Below are 17,853 nucleotides of genomic sequence, written 5' to 3' on the forward strand. Positions count from 1 at the left end.
ACATAACTCCGGGGGGCTGCCCCCCCCATGCCCATCCCTCCCGGCGAGGGGGGGGCTATAGATTATTTCTCTATATTTATAATATTGCCTTGAAAAAATAAAACTTAAACAACATGGGGGGGGCATCTGCCGTCCAGCCGGCGCCACCCCCCCCGGAAGGGGATCGGGCCCCTCCAGCCCCAGGGCACGGCCCGAGTCCCATCCCCGAAGGCGGCGTCCAACCCAAAGGGGCAGAGTCCCGGCGGGGGGCGGGGCGGGGGGGGCAGGTTTATGTCAGTCCAGCCCCTGCCCCTCCCACGTCACTGTGGCTCGGCAGGGTCACAACAGTAAGCTGGGCCGTCGGTTCTGCCCGTTCACTGTGGGGGGGAGCAAAAGGATTAGAGAGACAGCGGCCTCCCCACCGCTGCTGGGATTCCCCCCACACTGCCCCCCACCCACCCCCAGCCTATGCCCCCCATGCCGCCCATCCTGCTACAGCCAATACAGTGCCCGTGGGGCGGGTGTGTATTGGGGGTGATAAGGAGCAGGGTGCCCCATGTGCTCCCAGCTGGGGGAGGAGGTCCGGATGAGGAAACTTGAGGGGGGTGGCGGTGATGGGGGGCCATGCTGAGAGCTGGGGGGGGGGCCATGGGAGGAGGGATGTGGGGGGGGGGGGGGGAGTACCTGACCCGAAGGCTAAAATTCAGTGTCCACTACCCGGAAGGCGGCGCCCCCTGCGGGAGAGGAGAGAGCGTTCACCGCGCAGCCAGGGCGGGGGGAGCAGGGCCCGGGGGGGAAGTCTTCAAGGGGGAAGCTTCACCCCCATCCTGAGCGGGAAGGGCCCTAGCAGGGCTGCAGCAGGTGGTCCCCTCTTCCCCCTGATGGGGGGCCCCAGCTAGGGGTAGGTCAGAGGTGAATTAGCCGCCCCCCAGAACAGACCAGTGTCAGCAGTCAGGCGCTGGAGGGCACGTTAAGTCGGGGCGGGGGGGGAAAAGAGGGCTTGGGGAGCACATCTGTGTGGGCAGAGGGGTCAGCAGGGGGAGTTGTGGGCGGGGTCTCCCCTGAGTCAGGCAGGAAGGGGCTGTGGGTGGGTCAGGGGAGTGTTGGGGAGGCTGCAGGGGGGATGTGGGGAGCCATGTCTCACCTTAGTCAGGCAAGGAGGGGCTGTAGGTAGGTCGGGGGGGGTCAGGGGCTGCAGGGGAGGCTGGGGGGCCATGTCTCACCTGTGTTGGGCAGGGAGGGGCTGTGAGTGGGTCAGTGGGGGGCTGGGGGCCGCAGGGGGCCATGTCTCACCTGAATGGGGCAGGGAGGAGCTGCGGTTGGATCAGGGCAGTGTTGAGGGGGCGATTGGGGGGGCTGGGGGGCCATGTCTCACCTGAGTCAGGCAGGGAAGCCGAGCGCAGCCCTGTCTCCTTCTGTAGCTGAATCTCCTTTAGTGCAAATATGGACGTGGCTGTGGAGACACGGAGGGGGGGCGGTGGCAGAGGGATCACGGAGGGCAGTTACAGCTCCCCACAGCCCTGACCCCACTCTGAATTCCCTCAGCTCCGCCCGAGTCTGTACACCCCCAAACCAGTCCCCACCCAACTCATAATGTTCCTCTTTGCCCATCTTAGTGCCACCCGACTCAGCCCCCCCGCCACCTCCATCACCCCAACCTGCCCCAAGCCCCCCGGCCCCGCCCAACTCAGCCCCCCCGCCACCTCCGGCACCCCAACCTGCCCCGAGCCCCCCCCAACTCAGCACAACCTGCGCCAAGCCCCCCCCGTGGGTCACTCACTGTCCGGGAGCTTGGTGACGCGCTCGCCCAGGCAGTGGAAGAAGAGATGCCCCATGGCCTCGGCCGCTGACATCCGCTTCCGCCCCTCGAACTGCCGAGACACGCCCCCGGGAGAGGGTGGTCAGAGGGCTGGACACGCCCCAGGGGGCAGACACACCAGCACCCCCATAACCCCCAAATCCCCCACCCCCGATCCCACGCTACAAGCCAAGGTACCCCAGCCCCTCCCGACCCACCGTCTCTCACCTGCAGCAGTTTGCCCAGCAGGTCGGCTCCATCACTGTCCAGCCTACACAGGGCACATGGGAAATGTCAGCCCAAAAGGAGACCCCATAAACCCACAGGAGGATTTACACACACACCCCCGCAGCCCCCAGGGAGATCCTACCCCCCTGGTCCTCCCCCCACAGCCCCCAGGAGCATCCAGCCCCCCCGGGAGGATCCAGCCCCCCGGCCCTCCCCTCGCAGCCCCTGGGACCCCCCGCATGCAGCAGCCCCAGGGCTGACCTGGGCGCATGATTGAGCAGGGCCTCGGGCCGGTACTTGGGGTAGTTGTAGGATCGGAACTCCTCGTTGGACAGGATTCCCGGCCACGTCTCCTCGTTGGGGGTCCCTGGGTGGAGGGCAGAGGGGATAGGGTGAGAATACGACAGGGCCCCGTGGAGCCCCCCGCCCACCCTCTGCAGCACAGCACCCCCTGCTGAGCCCCCCCCACCCTCCCCTTGCAGCACGGTGATCCCTGCTGAGCCCCCACCCACCTCCTGAAGTGAGGATGATGTGGGGATTTTCCCTTGTTATGTTGTGTGTGAGCCTCTGAGTTTTATTGTTTTGTATGAATATTGTGTGTGCCTCGGTTTCCCTGTGTGTTGCTCCAATGCCTAAGTGGTGGGAATAGGGGTGTGAGACTTTAGCTGAGACCCTCGGGGGGGCAGGTGAGGTGGCTCCAGCTGCCTGCAGGTAGGCGATGGCCTACCTTCATAACCGGAGACCCAGGAGGGGGATGCAACCAGGTGACTCTTTGCCGGGAAGCGAGACAAAGACAAGGAGAAGCAATGGGGCTGTCTGAGGTGGGGTGCCTGGAAGCTGGGCAGTCTGCTTGGGGGGACTGGAAGAGGCGGGGAGTCCAGGGCGTCTGGCCCAGGACTCCCCAAGATGGACTTGGCTGAAAGTCCCTGATTTCTAAGTTAACAAGCTCCGTTCTACGCCGTGTTCCTGTTGTCTAATAAACCTTCTGTGTTCCTGGCTGGCTGACAGTCACAGCTGGCTGCAGAGTCGGGGGGCAGGAGCCCGACCCGGGGGGGAATCGCTGCGGGAAGCGCACGGGGACGCTGAATGCTCCGGGGTCAGCCCCAGGAAGGAGGAAGCTGGGGCAGCGTCTTGCCCGGACGACAGTCTGCTCCGAGACGGGAGGGTCCCCCAAAGTCCTGTTCCAGAGCACAGCCCCCCATGACTGCAACACACGCGCCCCCCCACCCGCAGCACAACACCCCCTGCAGCATGGCACCCTCCGACCATGCTCCCCGCAGCACAGCACCCCCCGCTGAGCCCCGCCGAGCGCCCCAATAGCCCCCGCTGAGCCCCACCGAGAGCCCCCTCTCACCAAGGATGCGGAAGATGAAGTGCAGTTGCTCCTCCACGGTGGAGCCGGGGAAGAGCGGGCGGCCTGTGGACATCTCGTAGAATATGCAGCCCACGCCCCTGGGGGAAGAGGCGCTGGGGTCAGGGCACCCAGAATTTGGGGGGGGGGTCTCCCTGGCACAGCCCCCACCCAGTTCCCGTGGGCGCTCAGGGGCACGGCACCCCCACCCCAGCGCTACTGACAGCAAAACCACCTGGGCTGCAGGAGGGGACCTGCCCCCCCGCCCGGGCTGGTCTAAAGCACCAGAATGGCGGGGTGCGGGGGGGTCAGTGTCACGGAGCAGGCCCCACTGGGCAGAGTGGGGTGGGGAGCTGGGGACTGCGTGGGGGATGGGGAGCTCCTGGGGGAGGGGGCAGCAGTTCGGGTGTGGCATCCAAGGGGTCCCCACAGGGTTAGAGAGTGGGGGGGGGGGGGGAGGAGAGGCCAGGCCCGGATAGGGGAGCTGGACTGGGAGCAGGAGGAGAGGAAGGGCGTCCTGAAAGGGCGGAGGGGGAGCAGAAGGGGGCTGGGGACTGGTATGGGGTGGGAGGAGAAGCGGGGTTAGGGTGGGTGGGCAGGAGGAGCAGGGGCGGGAGGGGAGCAGCAGGTGGGGCAGGAGGAGGGTCCCAGGCCAGGCAAGCATGGCACCAGCCACCGTGGCACTCCCTGGCTCACCACATGTCGATCTGCGTGGAGTACTCGGTGGAGCCCAGCAGGATGTCAGGGGGCCGGTACCAGAGCGTCACCACCTCGTTGGAGTACGTCTTGGTGGGGATGGACTTGGCCCGCGCCAGACCTGGCACAGAGAGAGTGGGCTGGCACTGGGGGGCTGGGGGCCAGTCAGGGGGGGCTGGGGGTTCAGGGGCTCGCGGAAGTTGGCCAGCTTAAACTCACCACACTCGTTGCTGAGCAGGTTCTGGGGGGGGGGGCTGGGGGGCTCACCGACGTCGGCCAGCTTGAACTCTCCCCGCTCATTGCTGAGCGGGGTCTGGGGGGTGGTTGTAGGGTTCAGGGGTGGTTGGGAGGTTCCGGGGGGCTGGTGGGTTCCGGAGCTCACCAAAGTCGGCCAGCTTGAGCTCGCCCCGCTCGTTGATGAGCAGGTTCTGGGGGGCGGGGTGGGGGTTTGGGGGTGGTTGGGGGTTCAGGGGGGCTCACCGAAGTCGGCCAGCTTGAGCTCGCCCCGCTCGTTGATGAGCGGGTTCTGGGGGGCAGGGTGGGGGTTTGGGGGTGGTTGGGGGTTCAGGGGGGCTCTGGGGCTCACCGAAGTCGGCCAGCTTGAGCTCGCCCCGCTCGTTGATGAGCAGGTTCTGGGGTTTGAGGTCGCGGTGCAGCACCTTCTGGCGGTGGCAGTACGCCAGGCCCCGCAGCAGCTGGAAGAGGAAGAGCTGCGGGGGGACGGAGAGACGCCATCAGCCTGGCCCTGGGGGGCCCCAGGAGCCCCCCCGTCCTCCCCACACTCACCTTGACATTGTGCATGTTGATGAGGTTGCCGCAGTCGTCCAGGTACTGCTTCAGGTCCTTGTCCTGCGGGAGCAGGGCAGGGTTAGTGCCACTCGGACGCCGGGGTCCCCCTGAGCCGCCCCCAGCCCCCCACTCACCAGGTACTCGAAGACCAGGGTCAGCGACTTCTCCGTGTGGATGATGTCGTGCAGGGTGACAATGTTGGCGTGTTTCAGGTCCTTCAGCAGGGACACTGGGAGGTGGGGGGGGGAGGGGCAGGTCGAGTGAATCTCAGCCCCACAGCCCCCTAGCCTGCTCCCCCCGGCATCCCCCAGCACCTCCAGCCCGCCCCCCAGCCTGCCACCCAGTATCTCCAGCCCACTCCCCGGCCCACCTCCTGGCCTCTGGTCCCTCCAGCCCGCCTAACAACCTGTCCCCCAGTCTTCCCAGCCTGCCCCCTATAACACCCCCCAGCCTGCTCCCCCCGGCGTCCCCCAGCACCTCCGGCCCACCTCCCAGCCTGCCCCCCTGGCACCCCCACAGCCTACTCCCCCGACACCTGTGACGAAGTGGGACTGTTCTTAATGTTCTCTCTGAATATGGTGGGGGTCCCTCAGGTTCCCCTAGGCAGTTCTTAAGTATCTGGGTGGGGGGATAAGTGGGTGCGACTGTTGCAGAGCCCTAGAGGGCCAGTGTGATGGGGTCTGCACAGAGAATGGCCGACACCCTGTCTCTTGATGGCCTGGGCCCCCCCTGCAAGGTGCCAACTGAGGGGGTCGGAGAACAAAGATCAGGTGGCCTCCTGGCCTGGGGAAAGAGGCAAAGGCCAGAGGAAGGGCTGGAGGGTTTCAGTTTTGGAGCTGGCTGTGGGGGGAAGAGAGGGAGGCCCAGACCCGGGGTTTGACCGCCCTGGCCCCAAGACGGACCTGACTGAGGGGTCCTGGTCTCTGTACCTACAAACTCTGGTTTAGACCATGTTCCTGTCAGCTAATAAACCTTCTGTTTTCCCCACTGGCTGAGAGTCCCGTCCGACTGTGGAGTTGGGGGGCAGGACCCTCTGGCTCCCCCAGGACCCCGCCCCATGTGGACTTGCTGCGGGAAGCGCACGGTGGGGCAGGGGAGGCTGAATGCCCCGGAGTCAGCCCCAGGAAGGTGGAAGCTGCGTAAGCTTCGTGCCCTGGGGACAGTAGCTCCAAGAGAGAAGGGTCCCCCCGAGTCCCGCCTGGCTTCGTAGGGAGCAGTTCCAGTGCATCGCCCCGAGGACTCCATGACAGCACCCCCACAGCCTGTCCCCCTGCCTGCCCTCCGGCTTGTCCCCCAGCCCGCCCCCCGAGCAGGTACCTTCGCGGATGGCCGTGCAGGGCGCCCCCTCCTCGTGCTCCAGGCGGATTTCCTTCAGCGCCACCAGGTTATCGGTCAGTTTGCTCTTGCCCTTGTAGACAGTGGCGTACGTCCCCTGTGGGGCAGTGAAGGGGGGGGGGGGGCAGAACTGGAGGTCACAGCTGGGTGGCCCCTCCTGCCCCAACCCCTAACCAGCCACTTGCCCTCCTTCCCTGGCCCGTGGCCTCCAGTCCAGCCCCCTGATCTCTGCCCCATCACCCCCCAGCCCTTCCCCCTCACCCCACAGTCCCATCCCCCATCCTCTCCCCAGCCCCATGGCCCAGCTCCTGGCCCCTCCCGCCCCCAGTCACTTTCCCCCTCCCCATCTCATCCCCTGGCTTGGATCTGAGGTGGGGGCGGCATTAGGGTCAGGATTCCTGAGACAGAACCCCACCCACCCACCCCCCCCCCCCCGGGGCCCAGCTCCCACCTCTCCCAGCTTGTCCAGCTTCACGTAGGTCTCCAGCTTCCCGAAGCCGATCTCCGACTGCGGGCGAGAGACCAGCCGTGAGACGCCTGCCGGGGGGCGCTGGCTCCCAGCGGGGGGGGAATGGGGGGGCCGTGGGGCAGGGGGTCAGCTGGGGGGCAGCCAGGGGACACCGTAGGGCAGGCACCGGTGAGGGAACACTGGGGGTGGGGGTCTGGGGGGCAGGATGGGGGCACCATGGGGCTGGCCAGGGGACACGCGGGGGGCACCGGGGGACAGGCTCTCACCAGCGAGACGCGGCGCAGCCGCCGGCTGAGGGGCTGGTCGAACAAGGGGCTATTCAGTGCCAGCTTCTCCAGGCAGCCCTCGGGCAGGCGGATGTCGGCCGGCAGCGAGAGCCGCTTGTTGATGTCCTGGGGGGTGCAGGGATGGGGGTCACGGGCACAATCAGCGACCACCCCCCTCCGGTCGGTGACCCCCTGCGACCTCTTCCCCCCACAGCCCTCATCCTCCCCCTGCATATCACCTCCACCCACCCCTGGGTCCCTGACCCCCTCTCCCCACCATCCCCCCAACCCTCCTGCCACCCTCCCCCAGGATCTCGCCCCAGTCCCCTCGGAGCCCGGCCGCCCCCCCCCACCTCGGAGGAGATCTTGCGGGCCGAGCTGTGGCGCATGCGGACCCGCACGGGGGACTGGACCTCGTCGGATGAGGTGCCGGACGCCTGGTCGCTCTCCCCGTCGGAGCCCATCTTCACGTCCTCCTGCACCATCTCTGGGGGCGGGCGGGAGGGAGAGCAGAGGGGGCGTTACCGGGACGACGGAGACCCCCAGCCGGCCCCCCCACAGCTCCCCCTGCCAGAGACCCCCCAACTGCCCCCCCCACAGAACCCCCTGCCAGAGACCCCACAGCGCCCCCTGCTGGAGACACTGCACTGCCAGCACCCCAGCCAGCATCAACACACACAGCACGCCCCCCCCGCCAGCCCTCACCACAGCGCCCCCTGCTGGAGGCCCCGACCCCCCCAACACTGCCAGGCAGCCAGAGGCAGCAAACCCAGGCGGGCTCAGCGTGCAGTGGCCAGCACACCCTGAAAGCGTCTGGAACTCTGAGAGCGACCCCCCAGGGCTCCCCCGCCACTCACCCGCTGCCCCCGCATCCTGCCAGCCCTGCTCAGCTGCCCACATAATAAAACAAACCACAGCCACTGAAAGGGGGAGGGGCTGGTTACCCCCCCACTCCGCCAGCACTACAGCTCATGAGTTCCCCCCGCTCTGACCACTAGACCCCACTGCCCACCCAGAGACAGGGAGAGAACCCAAGAGTCCTGGCTCACAGCCTCCTCCACACTCTAACCCACTAGCCCCCATTCCTCTTTCCGAGCGGTGATCGGCTCCACAGAAGGGGAGCTGGCTGGCTCGGGGGGGTCCCTGGGGTCTGCGCCGCCCCTCCATAGTCACCTAGTCGGCTGGCACGGGCGAGGTGGGCGCTCAGGCTGCGGGTCACGCCCGGGCGCGGCCGGCGCTGCAGGAAGGAATAGACGCTGCGCGAGGCGCCCCAGGGACGCCCGCTCTTCCCCGCCAGGCCTGGGGGGCACGAGACATGGGGCGCAGGGGAGCCCAGCCCACAAGAAGAGAAAGATTGGGGGAGGGGGGCAGTCACACAGCCAGGGGAGAAGATGTGGGGGTTGGGTTGGGGGACCATATAGAGAGGGGAATAGATGGGGGGGCGGCACAGCTCGGGGGGTTGGGAGGATAGGGGGAGGGGATCAAACAGCCAGAGCGGGTTGGGGGGTAGATGTGGGGGAATCATGCAGCCCAGGGGGAGGGGCAGATGCGGGGGGTTACAGAGCCAGAGGGAAGGGGGTGCATGGGGGGTCCAGGTCACAGAGGTCACACAGCCGGAAGGGAGGAGGACAGGGCAGATGGGGGGGGCAGAAATTAAACACAGACAAAAAAAAGAAAAGAAAAAGAAAATGAAGAAACAAAAATACAACAGAACAGAAACAAAATCCGGGAGAGACCAGCCGGGGGGGGACGTACCAGTGGGGGGGCCATGGACACCCCCACACATCAAACCAGAGCACTGGGGTCCAACCGTCCCCATTCCTGAACTCAGCCCCCATCCTAATCCCGACCTCCCAATTAACCCTTGACAGCATCAGTAATGCCCCCAGCATCCTGGCTCCCAGCCCACCCTGCTCTAACCAACAGACCCCACTCCCCCCCCAGAGCCAGGGAGAGAACCGAGGAGTCCGGGCCCACAGCCCTGCCCAACCTGGCTCAAACACCCCCATTTGGGGCTTTGGTCAGGTCCAATGGATGTGAGACCCGACTGTCACACCCCTACAGCAGAAGTGGGATGGTATGTTCCACCTGGCCATTGGCCACCTCTATGGAGCCCACCTAATCGCTGCCTAGGCTGGTTCCCAATTGGGCCACCAGCAATGGAGAGGGTGGGGTGAGGAGGGAAGAGGAGGCAGCCTTTAAAGGGACGGCCATGCCCAGAGACCACCACATAGGCACAGCCAGGGAGGTCTTAAAGGGGCAGCCACATCCCCGGACCCTTTAGGGGTCCATCACACCAAGGGACGTCTTAAAGAGGCCATAACACCCACTGGGAATGTTAAAAAGACAGCCATGCTCAAGTAACACCTTAAAGGGGCGGTTATGCCTGCAGAAAGCCTTAAAGGGGTGGCCTTGTGCACAGACCCTTTTAAGGCACTGTCTTGTAAGTGGAACACCTTAAAGGGGCAGTTAATGCCTCCAGGCCCCTCAAATGTCTTAAAGGTGCTCTCACAGCAAGAGCCAGCTTAAAGGGAAGGTCTCAGTCCAGATCCCGTCCACACCCAGCACAGAAAGGTCTCAAGGGAAGGCACCAGAGTGGGCGGAGCTGCCCCGGGCACCAGGGTCCGCGTCGGGCCCAGCTGGGGGAGGGGCTCACCGGTGTCACTGCTGTTGTTCTCCTCGATGTTGATCTGCTCATTGAGGTTCTTCTCAGCCGTCCGGCTCCCCCGCAAGGTCATTGAGAGCTGCCTCTTGATCTTCTTCATCCGATCCATGGTGGGGCCGCTGCACAGAGGGGAGAGGACACCACAGCCTGAAACACCAGATCAGGTACACAGGGAGGGCTGCCCTGGTGCTGGGATGCAGTCACCTCTGGGGCAGGGCAGCTGGGGAAAAAGTCTAGAGGAAAGAGTCTAAGGAAATTTACTAACCATGAGCCCCCTACCCTGCTCCCCGGCTAAGGGCCATGCCAAGCAGAAGTAGGTCGGGGTCGGGGCTGGGACTATGCACGGAGTCGATGCTCCCACCCCAGCATGTGTCTCACGTTACACCCCGGGAATGGACAACCCGGATGGATTAGTCACCCCGCAGCATGGCTAGCCAGCCAGTGCTCCCCACATCAAACCCAGGGGTCAGCTGGCCTGGTGCCCCCTCACATCAGACCCCTGGGACAGCCAGTGACCCCCCAGATCAGACCCCACAGGTCAACCAGCCAGTGCCCCCCGAATCAGCCCTACAGGCCAGCCAGCATGGTGCCCCCTGCCCCCCCCCCCGGTATCAGACTCATGGACCACAGGGAACACCTGGGGGTGGGGTTGGACCCATATGTCTCCTGCAAAGGGTCAGCTGCAGGGGAATTCGGGTTGGGGCCCTCACCAGGAAAGGGGCACAGTAGCTGATGGGTGGAAGGACTGAAATGCTGCCCCATTAACTCTGAAGACTAGCGATGGCTCATGGGCATTTGATGTTACTATGGCGATGCCTGAACAGCTGACTCTGGGAGGAGCTTGGGGCATGTGGGAGGAGCCAAGGTTAGTGAGAGGCTTGGGATTCTGGAAGGAGCCTCTGGCAGGGGGTCAGCTCCAGGAGGGTTACTGACAGCACAGAAGGGGTCCCAGGATGATCCCAGCAGTTGGATGGTCCCACGGTGATGGTGAATTAGCAAAGTGTACCTGCTGCCATCAGTAGGCTCCAGGAGTAACACCCAGCTGTGACACCGGGGGCAGTTCACATCCCTCCAATTGGTTGGGGGCTGGAGAAATACCCACAGACTCCAATTGCTGCTCCACTGTCAGTACATGGGGGAAGGATCAGCCACGGTTGAGGGCAACAGTGGGTGGAAGCACAGAGAAGCACAGGATAGCAATAGCCAAGCATGGGGCTTGGCAGGGGGCTGCGGGGTGGGGGACTGGGCAGGGGCACTCTCCCCTGGCAGGCAAGACCGGGCGCTGGGGGGTGCTGCAGCAAGCAGGGCAGGAGGCACTCTCCCCTGGCAGTCATGGCTGGACTCTGGGGGGCACCGTGCTGTGGGGCAGGGGGCTCAGGAGGAGGTGCTGTCCCCAGGGGGTAGGGCCGGGCACTAGGGGCGCCATGCTGTGGGCAGGGGGCTCGGCAAGGGGCGCTCTCCCGGAAGGCGGGGCCGTGCTGCAGGGAGCTGGGCCGGGATTCAGCAGGGGGCATTCTCCCCCAGCTGTCAGCGCTGGCCCCACTGGGGGGCGACTCAGGCCGCCTGCTTCCCCTTCCTTCACCATATGGAGGTATCTGCAGAATCCTTTTGGCTTGAGCCACCTGCTGGGGCCAGGGCACAAATCCAGCCCTATGCAGCCTTGCCCCCCAGCACACAGGGCACCTACCGCACAGGCTTGTGCCAGGCCAACCCCAGCCCAGGGCTACTGAAGCACCTGGCAGCTCACCTGTCCTGGCAGGGAGTGGGGTCTTTGGTTAGAGAGGGGGCTGGGTTCTCTCCCTGGCTCTGGCAGGGGAGTGGGGGCTAGTGGTTAGAGCAGGTGGGGGCTGGGAGCCAGGACTCCTGGGTTCTCTCCCTGGCTCTGGGAGGGGAGTAGGCTCCAGTGGCTTTGCACCATCTACCCATCACTGCCCTTTTGCGGGGGACTTTGAGGGGGACCTGAGCAAGCAGCAGCCCCTTCCCCTCACTCCCTGTCCCCTCTAGGTGCTCCCAGCTGGCACAGGTGAGGAGATAGCTCTACATACACCCGCCCTCCATGGCTCTGGATGCCCACAGGGGTCCTGTGGGCAGAGCCGGGTGCAGGCTCAGCCCCGGATACGGGCAGGGGAAATGCCAGAGCCCGGCTCAGGTCCCCCCGACCTTATTCTTATCCCAGACCCACCTTGGCCACCAAGCCCCAGCTCTGGGACTCCCAGGAGCCGGGCACCAGCCTCCCCCATGGGTCCCCCGCGCAGCAGGGGGGCACCAGCAACAGGCTACCTCCATCACCCAGAAAGGACTCGAGGGGGCGGCAAGGCCGGGGGAGGGGAGTTTGACTGAGCTGGCTTCCCCCGCAGCCCTGCTGGTGCCCCTCACTCCCGCCCCGCACCCCCTGCTAGCCCACCCCTGGCTCCCTCCACACACACACACCCAGTGCCCCTCACTCCCGCACCGCACCCCCTGCTAGCCCACCCCTGGCTCCCTCCACACACAGACACCCAGTGCCCCTCACTCCCGCCCCGCACCCCCTGCTAGCCCACCCCTGGGCTCCCCTCACTCCCACCCCTGCAGTGCCCCTCCACACACACCCTGCTAGCCCAGCCCTGGGCTCCCCCTCCCAGCTGTCCTGGGGGGCACATCCAATGGGTCAATGGTCCAATCCAAGGAGCGTCTATCTCCACAATTACCCCCCCCCCCCGCCCCAGTGGCCAGGAGCACCCCCCCAGCAGTAAAAGGCTAGAGATGCGGTGCGCATGGATCCTACCGGTCGGCCAGAGGGAGGAGGCCCATGGTCTCGAAGCCGCAGCTACAGACACCGTGGGGGGGTGAAGCTGGGGGGCTGCCTGGGGAGCGACTCACTGAGCTATTAATACCTCCTGGGACCAACTGACCTACTGTGGGGGGCGGAGCCCGGGGCAGCAGCCCAGAGACTGGGGGGAGGTAGACCTGCCCTTTCAGAAGAGGGAGGGGCCATGCAGGGAGAGAGCTGCCCCCCAGACAACCCAGCACCATGCCCTGGACCAGCTCCCGGGAGCCCCATGCCTCCAACCCCCCCATTCCCACCACCCCAAGCCCCCCATCCACACCCATCCAGGGCCCCAGACCTCTGAACCCTCCAAGACCCCCAGCCCCCATCCATCTGACCCCTCAGCCCCATCCCCCAAAAGATACCAAATCCATCCCCTAGACACCGCCCCCCCAGGATACCCTTGGACCTGACCTCCATCCCGAGAGCCCCAACTCCTGAGCCAGCCTCCCCACAAAGATCTTCCCCCACTCCCTCACACCCGCTTCCTTCAGCCCATGGACCCAGCCTGACAGCCCCCCCCCCCCCCCCCCGCAAAAAAACACCCAGCACTAAGATCCCCTGCCCCCAGACCTCACCCAGTCCCCAGCCATAAACCCTCCCCCCCATCCTACCCCCTCTCCAGCCACAGAGCCCCTTCCCCTCCCCAGCACCACATGGGGCACTGGAGCCAGGGTAGAGTGCCCCACTCCCCGCAGCATTGGGGGGCAGGGAGCCAAGACTCCTGGGTTCTCTCCCCAGCTCTGGGGGGGAGGGGGAGTGGGGTCAAGTGGTTGGGGGGAAGGGGGAAGAGCCAGGACTCTGGGGCTCCGTTCCCAGCAGCTGGCACCAGGTCACACTCCCCCCGAGCTCTCTGCCGGAGAGAGGCCACCTCAGGGACAGAGGCCAGGACACCAGGCATCCAGTCCGTCTGAGGCGAGCGCCAAGGGTCAGACAGGGCAGACGGGGGGGGGGGGGGGGGGCTACCAGCACCAGCCAACCGGGTCTGATTGGGGGGCGGTAAGCAGCCTGGACAGGCTCCCAACTCCCCGAGTCAGCCATGCCACAGCCAGCCCTTCCAAGGGGCAAGGACGGGTGAGATAGGAGCCCCCCAACTCCCAGACTGATCTGCTTGGAAGGGTCAATCTGCCAGGCCGCTGTCCCCCACCCCCAAGACACCAGCCAAGCAGGAGGACCCGGATCTGCCTGCCCGCCCACCCAGGGGACCCTGGGGTAGGGCGAGGGGGCCCCGGATCTAGCCCCCTCTCAGACACTCCCAGCCTGTGCAGTGAGCATGAACCATGGGACAACAGCCCCGCACTGCAGCCCCCAACTGTGCCCCTCCCACTGCCCCCCAAAGCACCGAGTCCCACATGGTGGGACCCTATCCAAGGAGCATCAGCTACCACAGGCCCACAAGCCAGCCTGGGTCATGCCCCACCCCAGCCAGAGCCAGCCCCCCACAGCTTGATACAGACCCCTTGATCAGCCCCCCTCCCCCCCCACCACACACACACAGCCTGATCCAGCCCCACAATCAGCTCCCTCCCCCACACACACAGCCCAATCCAGGCCCCCCCGCCCCCCTCCAGCTCAGCCCCCACACTCAAAATAACCGCATGACTTAGATTTAACTCAGGCTGGGGCCTTTGCAGTGAACTCATCCCATCTGGGGGGGACACCAGATGCCAAACCCCCACTTATTCCCAGGGGTCAGGCGTACACAAATCCAGCCTTGTCCATCTCCCCCCAGCACATGGGAGAGGGGGGTAAAGACGCCCCCCTTGCTATCCCCCCAGGATTCCTGCATTCACTCACTGAAGGGAAAAGCCAGGAATCCCCCTCCCCACTGCCAAGATCCACCCCAGACATGGGGGTGGGAATGTCCACCCACCCACACACCCCCTCACTGCAGCGACCAACCCTGCACATCCCTCCCTGCCCCCCCCCACATAGGGGGAGCGACCCCTCCGCCTGTCCCAACACATGCGGGAGTGGGAGCAATTCCCCCCCCTTTCCCCAGATTTAGCCTGACTGCACAAGGATCTGGTGAGTGGAGAGATCCCAGGGATCTCCCAAAATGGATTCCAGCAACCCGTCTCTCACTCCGCCCCCGCCACGCTGGGGGAAGACACAACACGCCACTCCCCCCATGTCCTGGATCCATTCCAGACACCTGATCCCCTTCCCACTGTATCCCCTGGGTAGATGACTGGTGTGAATTCCCCCAATGAGCCAGAAGCGAGTGCAGAGGGATCCATTGATGTGGCTAGATCTGTAGTGAGAGGTCATAGTGGATCACAACTGGGGGAGCTCCCCAGACCAGCTAGAGAACATGGTGGGGGCTCACCCCAGATTATTCTCCTTCTGCAGAGACCAGAGCTAGATCTCCGAGGCAAAGAGCCTCGGTAGATCCCTTCTGGGACAGAACCAGTGAGAGGGGAGCAGAGCAAAAGATACCCAGAGTGCTAATCCAGACTAGATCCCCCCCGACACCAACAAAACAGGACGCGCAGATCCCAGAAGTGAGAGTAGATGCCCAAACACTGAACAATGGGGAGAGGGATACAGTAGGTGTAGCAACAGTCCCAGGCGATCAGGGCAAAATAGATTGCCAGCCTAATAGAGTGATCTAATGAGGGCCGATTCCCAGGGAATGTCACATGGGATCTGGGTGTGATGGGATCCCTGGGGGTCCGAGTGGATTCCCAGCCCAAAAGAAGTGCATAGATCTCCACAAGGTGACAGGGGATTTAAGAGTGTGAGGATCCCTGCAAGAGTTAGCATGAGGGGTAGATCCTTGCAGGGAGGTCAGGGTAGATCCCTGGGGGTCACAGAAGGATCCCTAGGCCAAGGCATAGAAGAACAGAGGAATCCAGTGTGGGTAGATCCCAACACCAGAACATAGATTCCGGAATGGCAAAAGTCACCATGGATCCTCCCAGTCCATTAAGGGCTGGGATCTGAGTGATACAGTATGAGTGTATCCCATGAGAATAACAACAGGTAGATCCCAGATGTTGCAACAGATCCCCCAGCCAATGGGAAAGCAGAAGATTAATTGCCTTTAGGTGCACTTCATGAAGTGGATCACATAGGACAGCAAAAGTGGGTAGATCCTAGGGTCAGAGATCACAGGGGCTACCAAGTCTGGTAGAGAATCCCATGTGAGTGGATCCCAAAAGGTCAGAAATCATTACAGACCCCTAATGAATGGGGAAGGTGCAGAGAGGGATCCAGTGCATGCAGATCTGATGTAGCTCAGGTGGGTAGATCCCATAGGTCACAGTTGATCCCCCCAGTCCCAGAGGGGGGAGAGAAATTCAGTGTGAGTTGACCCCATGGGACCAAGTGGGTGGATCCCCAGGCACCCAGTGGACCCCAGCCTGATGGGACAGAAGATCCGTGGGATCCAGCGGGTGCCGATCCCATGGGACCAAGTGGGTGGATCCCAGGCACCCAGTGGATCCCAGCCCGATGGGACAGAAGATCTGTGGGATCCAGCGGGTGCCGACCCCATCGGGCTGCGGCGGGTGGATCCCCGGGTCCCAGTGGACCCCCAGCCCGATGGGATAGAAGATCCGTGGGATCCAGCGGGTGCTGATCCCATAGGACCAAGTGGGTGGATCCCCAGGCACCCAGTGGATCCCAGCCCGATGGGACAGAAGATCCGTGGGATCCAGCGGGTGCTGATCCCATTGGACCAAGTGGGTGGATCCCAGGCACCCAGTGGGTCCCAGCCCGATGGGACAGAAGATCCGTGGGATCCAGCGGGTGCCGATCCCATGGGACCAAGTGGGTGGATCCCCGGGCACCCAGTGGGTCCCAGCCCGATGGGACAGAAGATCCATGGGATCCAGCGGGTGCCGATCCCATGGGACCAAGTGGGTGGATCCCAGGCACCCAGTGGATCCCAGCCCGATGGGACAGAAGATCCGTGGGATCCAGCGGGTGCCGACCCCATCGGGCTGCGGCGGGTGGATCCCCGGGTCCCAGTGGACCCCCAGCCCGATGGGATAGAAGATCCGTGGGATCCAGCAGGTGCTGATCCCATGGGACCGAGTGGGTGGATCCCAGGCACCCAGTGGATCCCAGCCCGATGGGACAGAAGATCCGTGGGATCCAGCGGGTGCTGATCCCATGGGACCGAGTGGGTGGATCCCAGGCACCCAGTGGATCCCAGCCCGATGGGACAGAAGATCCATGGGATCCAGCGGGTGCTGATCCCATGGGACCAAGTGGGTGGATCCCCGGGCACCCAGTGGATCCCAGCCCGATGGGACAGAAGATCCGTGGGATCCAGCGGGTGCCGACCCCATCGGGCTGCGGCGGGTGGATCCCCGGGTCCCAGTGGACCCCCAGCCCGATGGGATAGAAGATCCGTGGGATCCAGCAGGTGCTGATCCCATGGGACCGAGTGGGTGGATCCCAGGCACCCAGTGGATCCCAGCCCGATGGGACAGAAGATCCGTGGGATCCAGCGGGTGCTGATCCCATGGGACCAAGTGGGTGGATCCCCGGGCACCCAGTGGATCCCAGCCCGATGGGACAGAAGATCCGTGGGATCCAGCGGGTGCCGACCCCATCGGGCTGCGGCGGGTGGATCCCCGGGTCCCAGTGGACCCCCAGCCCGATGGGATAGAAGATCCGTGGGATCCAGCAGGTGCTGATCCCATGGGACCGAGTGGGTGGATCCCAGGCACCCAGTGGATCCCAGCCCGATGGGATAGAAGATCCGTGGGATCCAGCAGGTGCTGATCCCATGGGACCGAGTGGGTGGATCCCAGGCACCCAGTGGATCCCAGCCCGATGGGACAGAAGATCCGTGGGATCCAGCGGGTGCTGATCCCATGGGACCAAGTGGGTGGATCCCCGGGCACCCAGTGGATCCCAGCCCGATGGGACAGAAGATCCGTGGGATCCAGCGGGTGCCGACCCCATCGGGCTGCGGCGGGTGGATCCCCGGGTCCCAGTGAGTCCCGGTCCCAGTGGATCGCCAGGCCCCGCCCCACGGGGTGTCTCTTACCCTGGCTGCCGCTGCAGGGGGCTCAGCGCTGCTGCTGCGGGTCCCAGTAATCCTCAGCCATGGCCGCCGGCTCGGCCGCCCGGGGCTCGGCTCCCCTCAGCCGCCCATGGTCCCCCAGAGCCCGGCGAGAAAGGGGATCCGGGGGGGGGGGTGCGCACAAGTCTCCTCCCAGCGAGCGGCGCCTCCCCCCGCCCAGGCCACCTCCCACCCTGCGACTGGCTCGTGCCGGCCCCCGGCCCGGCCTTCCCCCCTCCCTGCGGGACGTACCACGCCGCGCACCAGGGGAGGGCCACAAGCAGGAAGCAGTCAGGGACAAGCCGAGCCCATCCCCGACGGTGGGGGAATTAGGGATTCGCAACCCCCATACCCCTAGGGGCTGGTGTTAAACTAAGAGGGCAAAAAAGGTGGAAGAAGGCAATCACCCCCCCCCTTTTTATTTGGTACAGTCTCAACTGGAACGGCCCGA

At 64.7% G+C, this 17,853-nt stretch overlaps 1 protein-coding gene across 4 annotated transcripts; it reads right to left on the bottom strand.

The window, feature by feature from the left end:
* Positions 1-252: 252 nt before the first annotated feature.
* Positions 253-17,547, bottom strand: CDK16 (cyclin dependent kinase 16). Of its 4 annotated transcripts, XM_074937575.1 has the most exons (18): positions 17,388-17,547; positions 9,568-9,695; positions 8,085-8,210; positions 7,265-7,398; positions 6,912-7,037; positions 6,628-6,684; positions 6,159-6,273; positions 4,976-5,070; positions 4,839-4,901; positions 4,639-4,762; positions 4,053-4,173; positions 3,360-3,457; positions 2,267-2,372; positions 2,006-2,048; positions 1,760-1,850; positions 1,355-1,432; positions 664-713; positions 294-356 (listed from the first exon to the last, which is right to left on the bottom strand). In XM_074937575.1, exons 2-17 carry the CDS (start codon positions 9,683-9,685, stop codon positions 676-678), a joined length of 1,533 nt encoding a protein of 510 aa, XP_074793676.1. In that variant the 5' UTR covers positions 9,686-9,695; positions 17,388-17,547; the 3' UTR covers positions 294-356; positions 664-675. The 4 variants fall into 4 exon arrangements, with proteins under 4 accessions (XP_074793677.1, XP_074793679.1, XP_074793676.1 ...); XM_074937576.1 differs by lacking the exon at positions 664-713 and having other exon boundaries at positions 253-356; XM_074937577.1 differs by lacking the exon at positions 8,085-8,210 and having other exon boundaries at positions 17,388-17,546.
* Between the last annotated feature and the right edge of the window lie 306 nt (positions 17,548-17,853).

Source organism: Natator depressus, chromosome 23, assembly GCF_965152275.1.
Source record: "Natator depressus isolate rNatDep1 chromosome 23, rNatDep2.hap1, whole genome shotgun sequence".
NCBI classification, from domain to species: Eukaryota; Metazoa; Chordata; order Testudines; family Cheloniidae; genus Natator; species Natator depressus.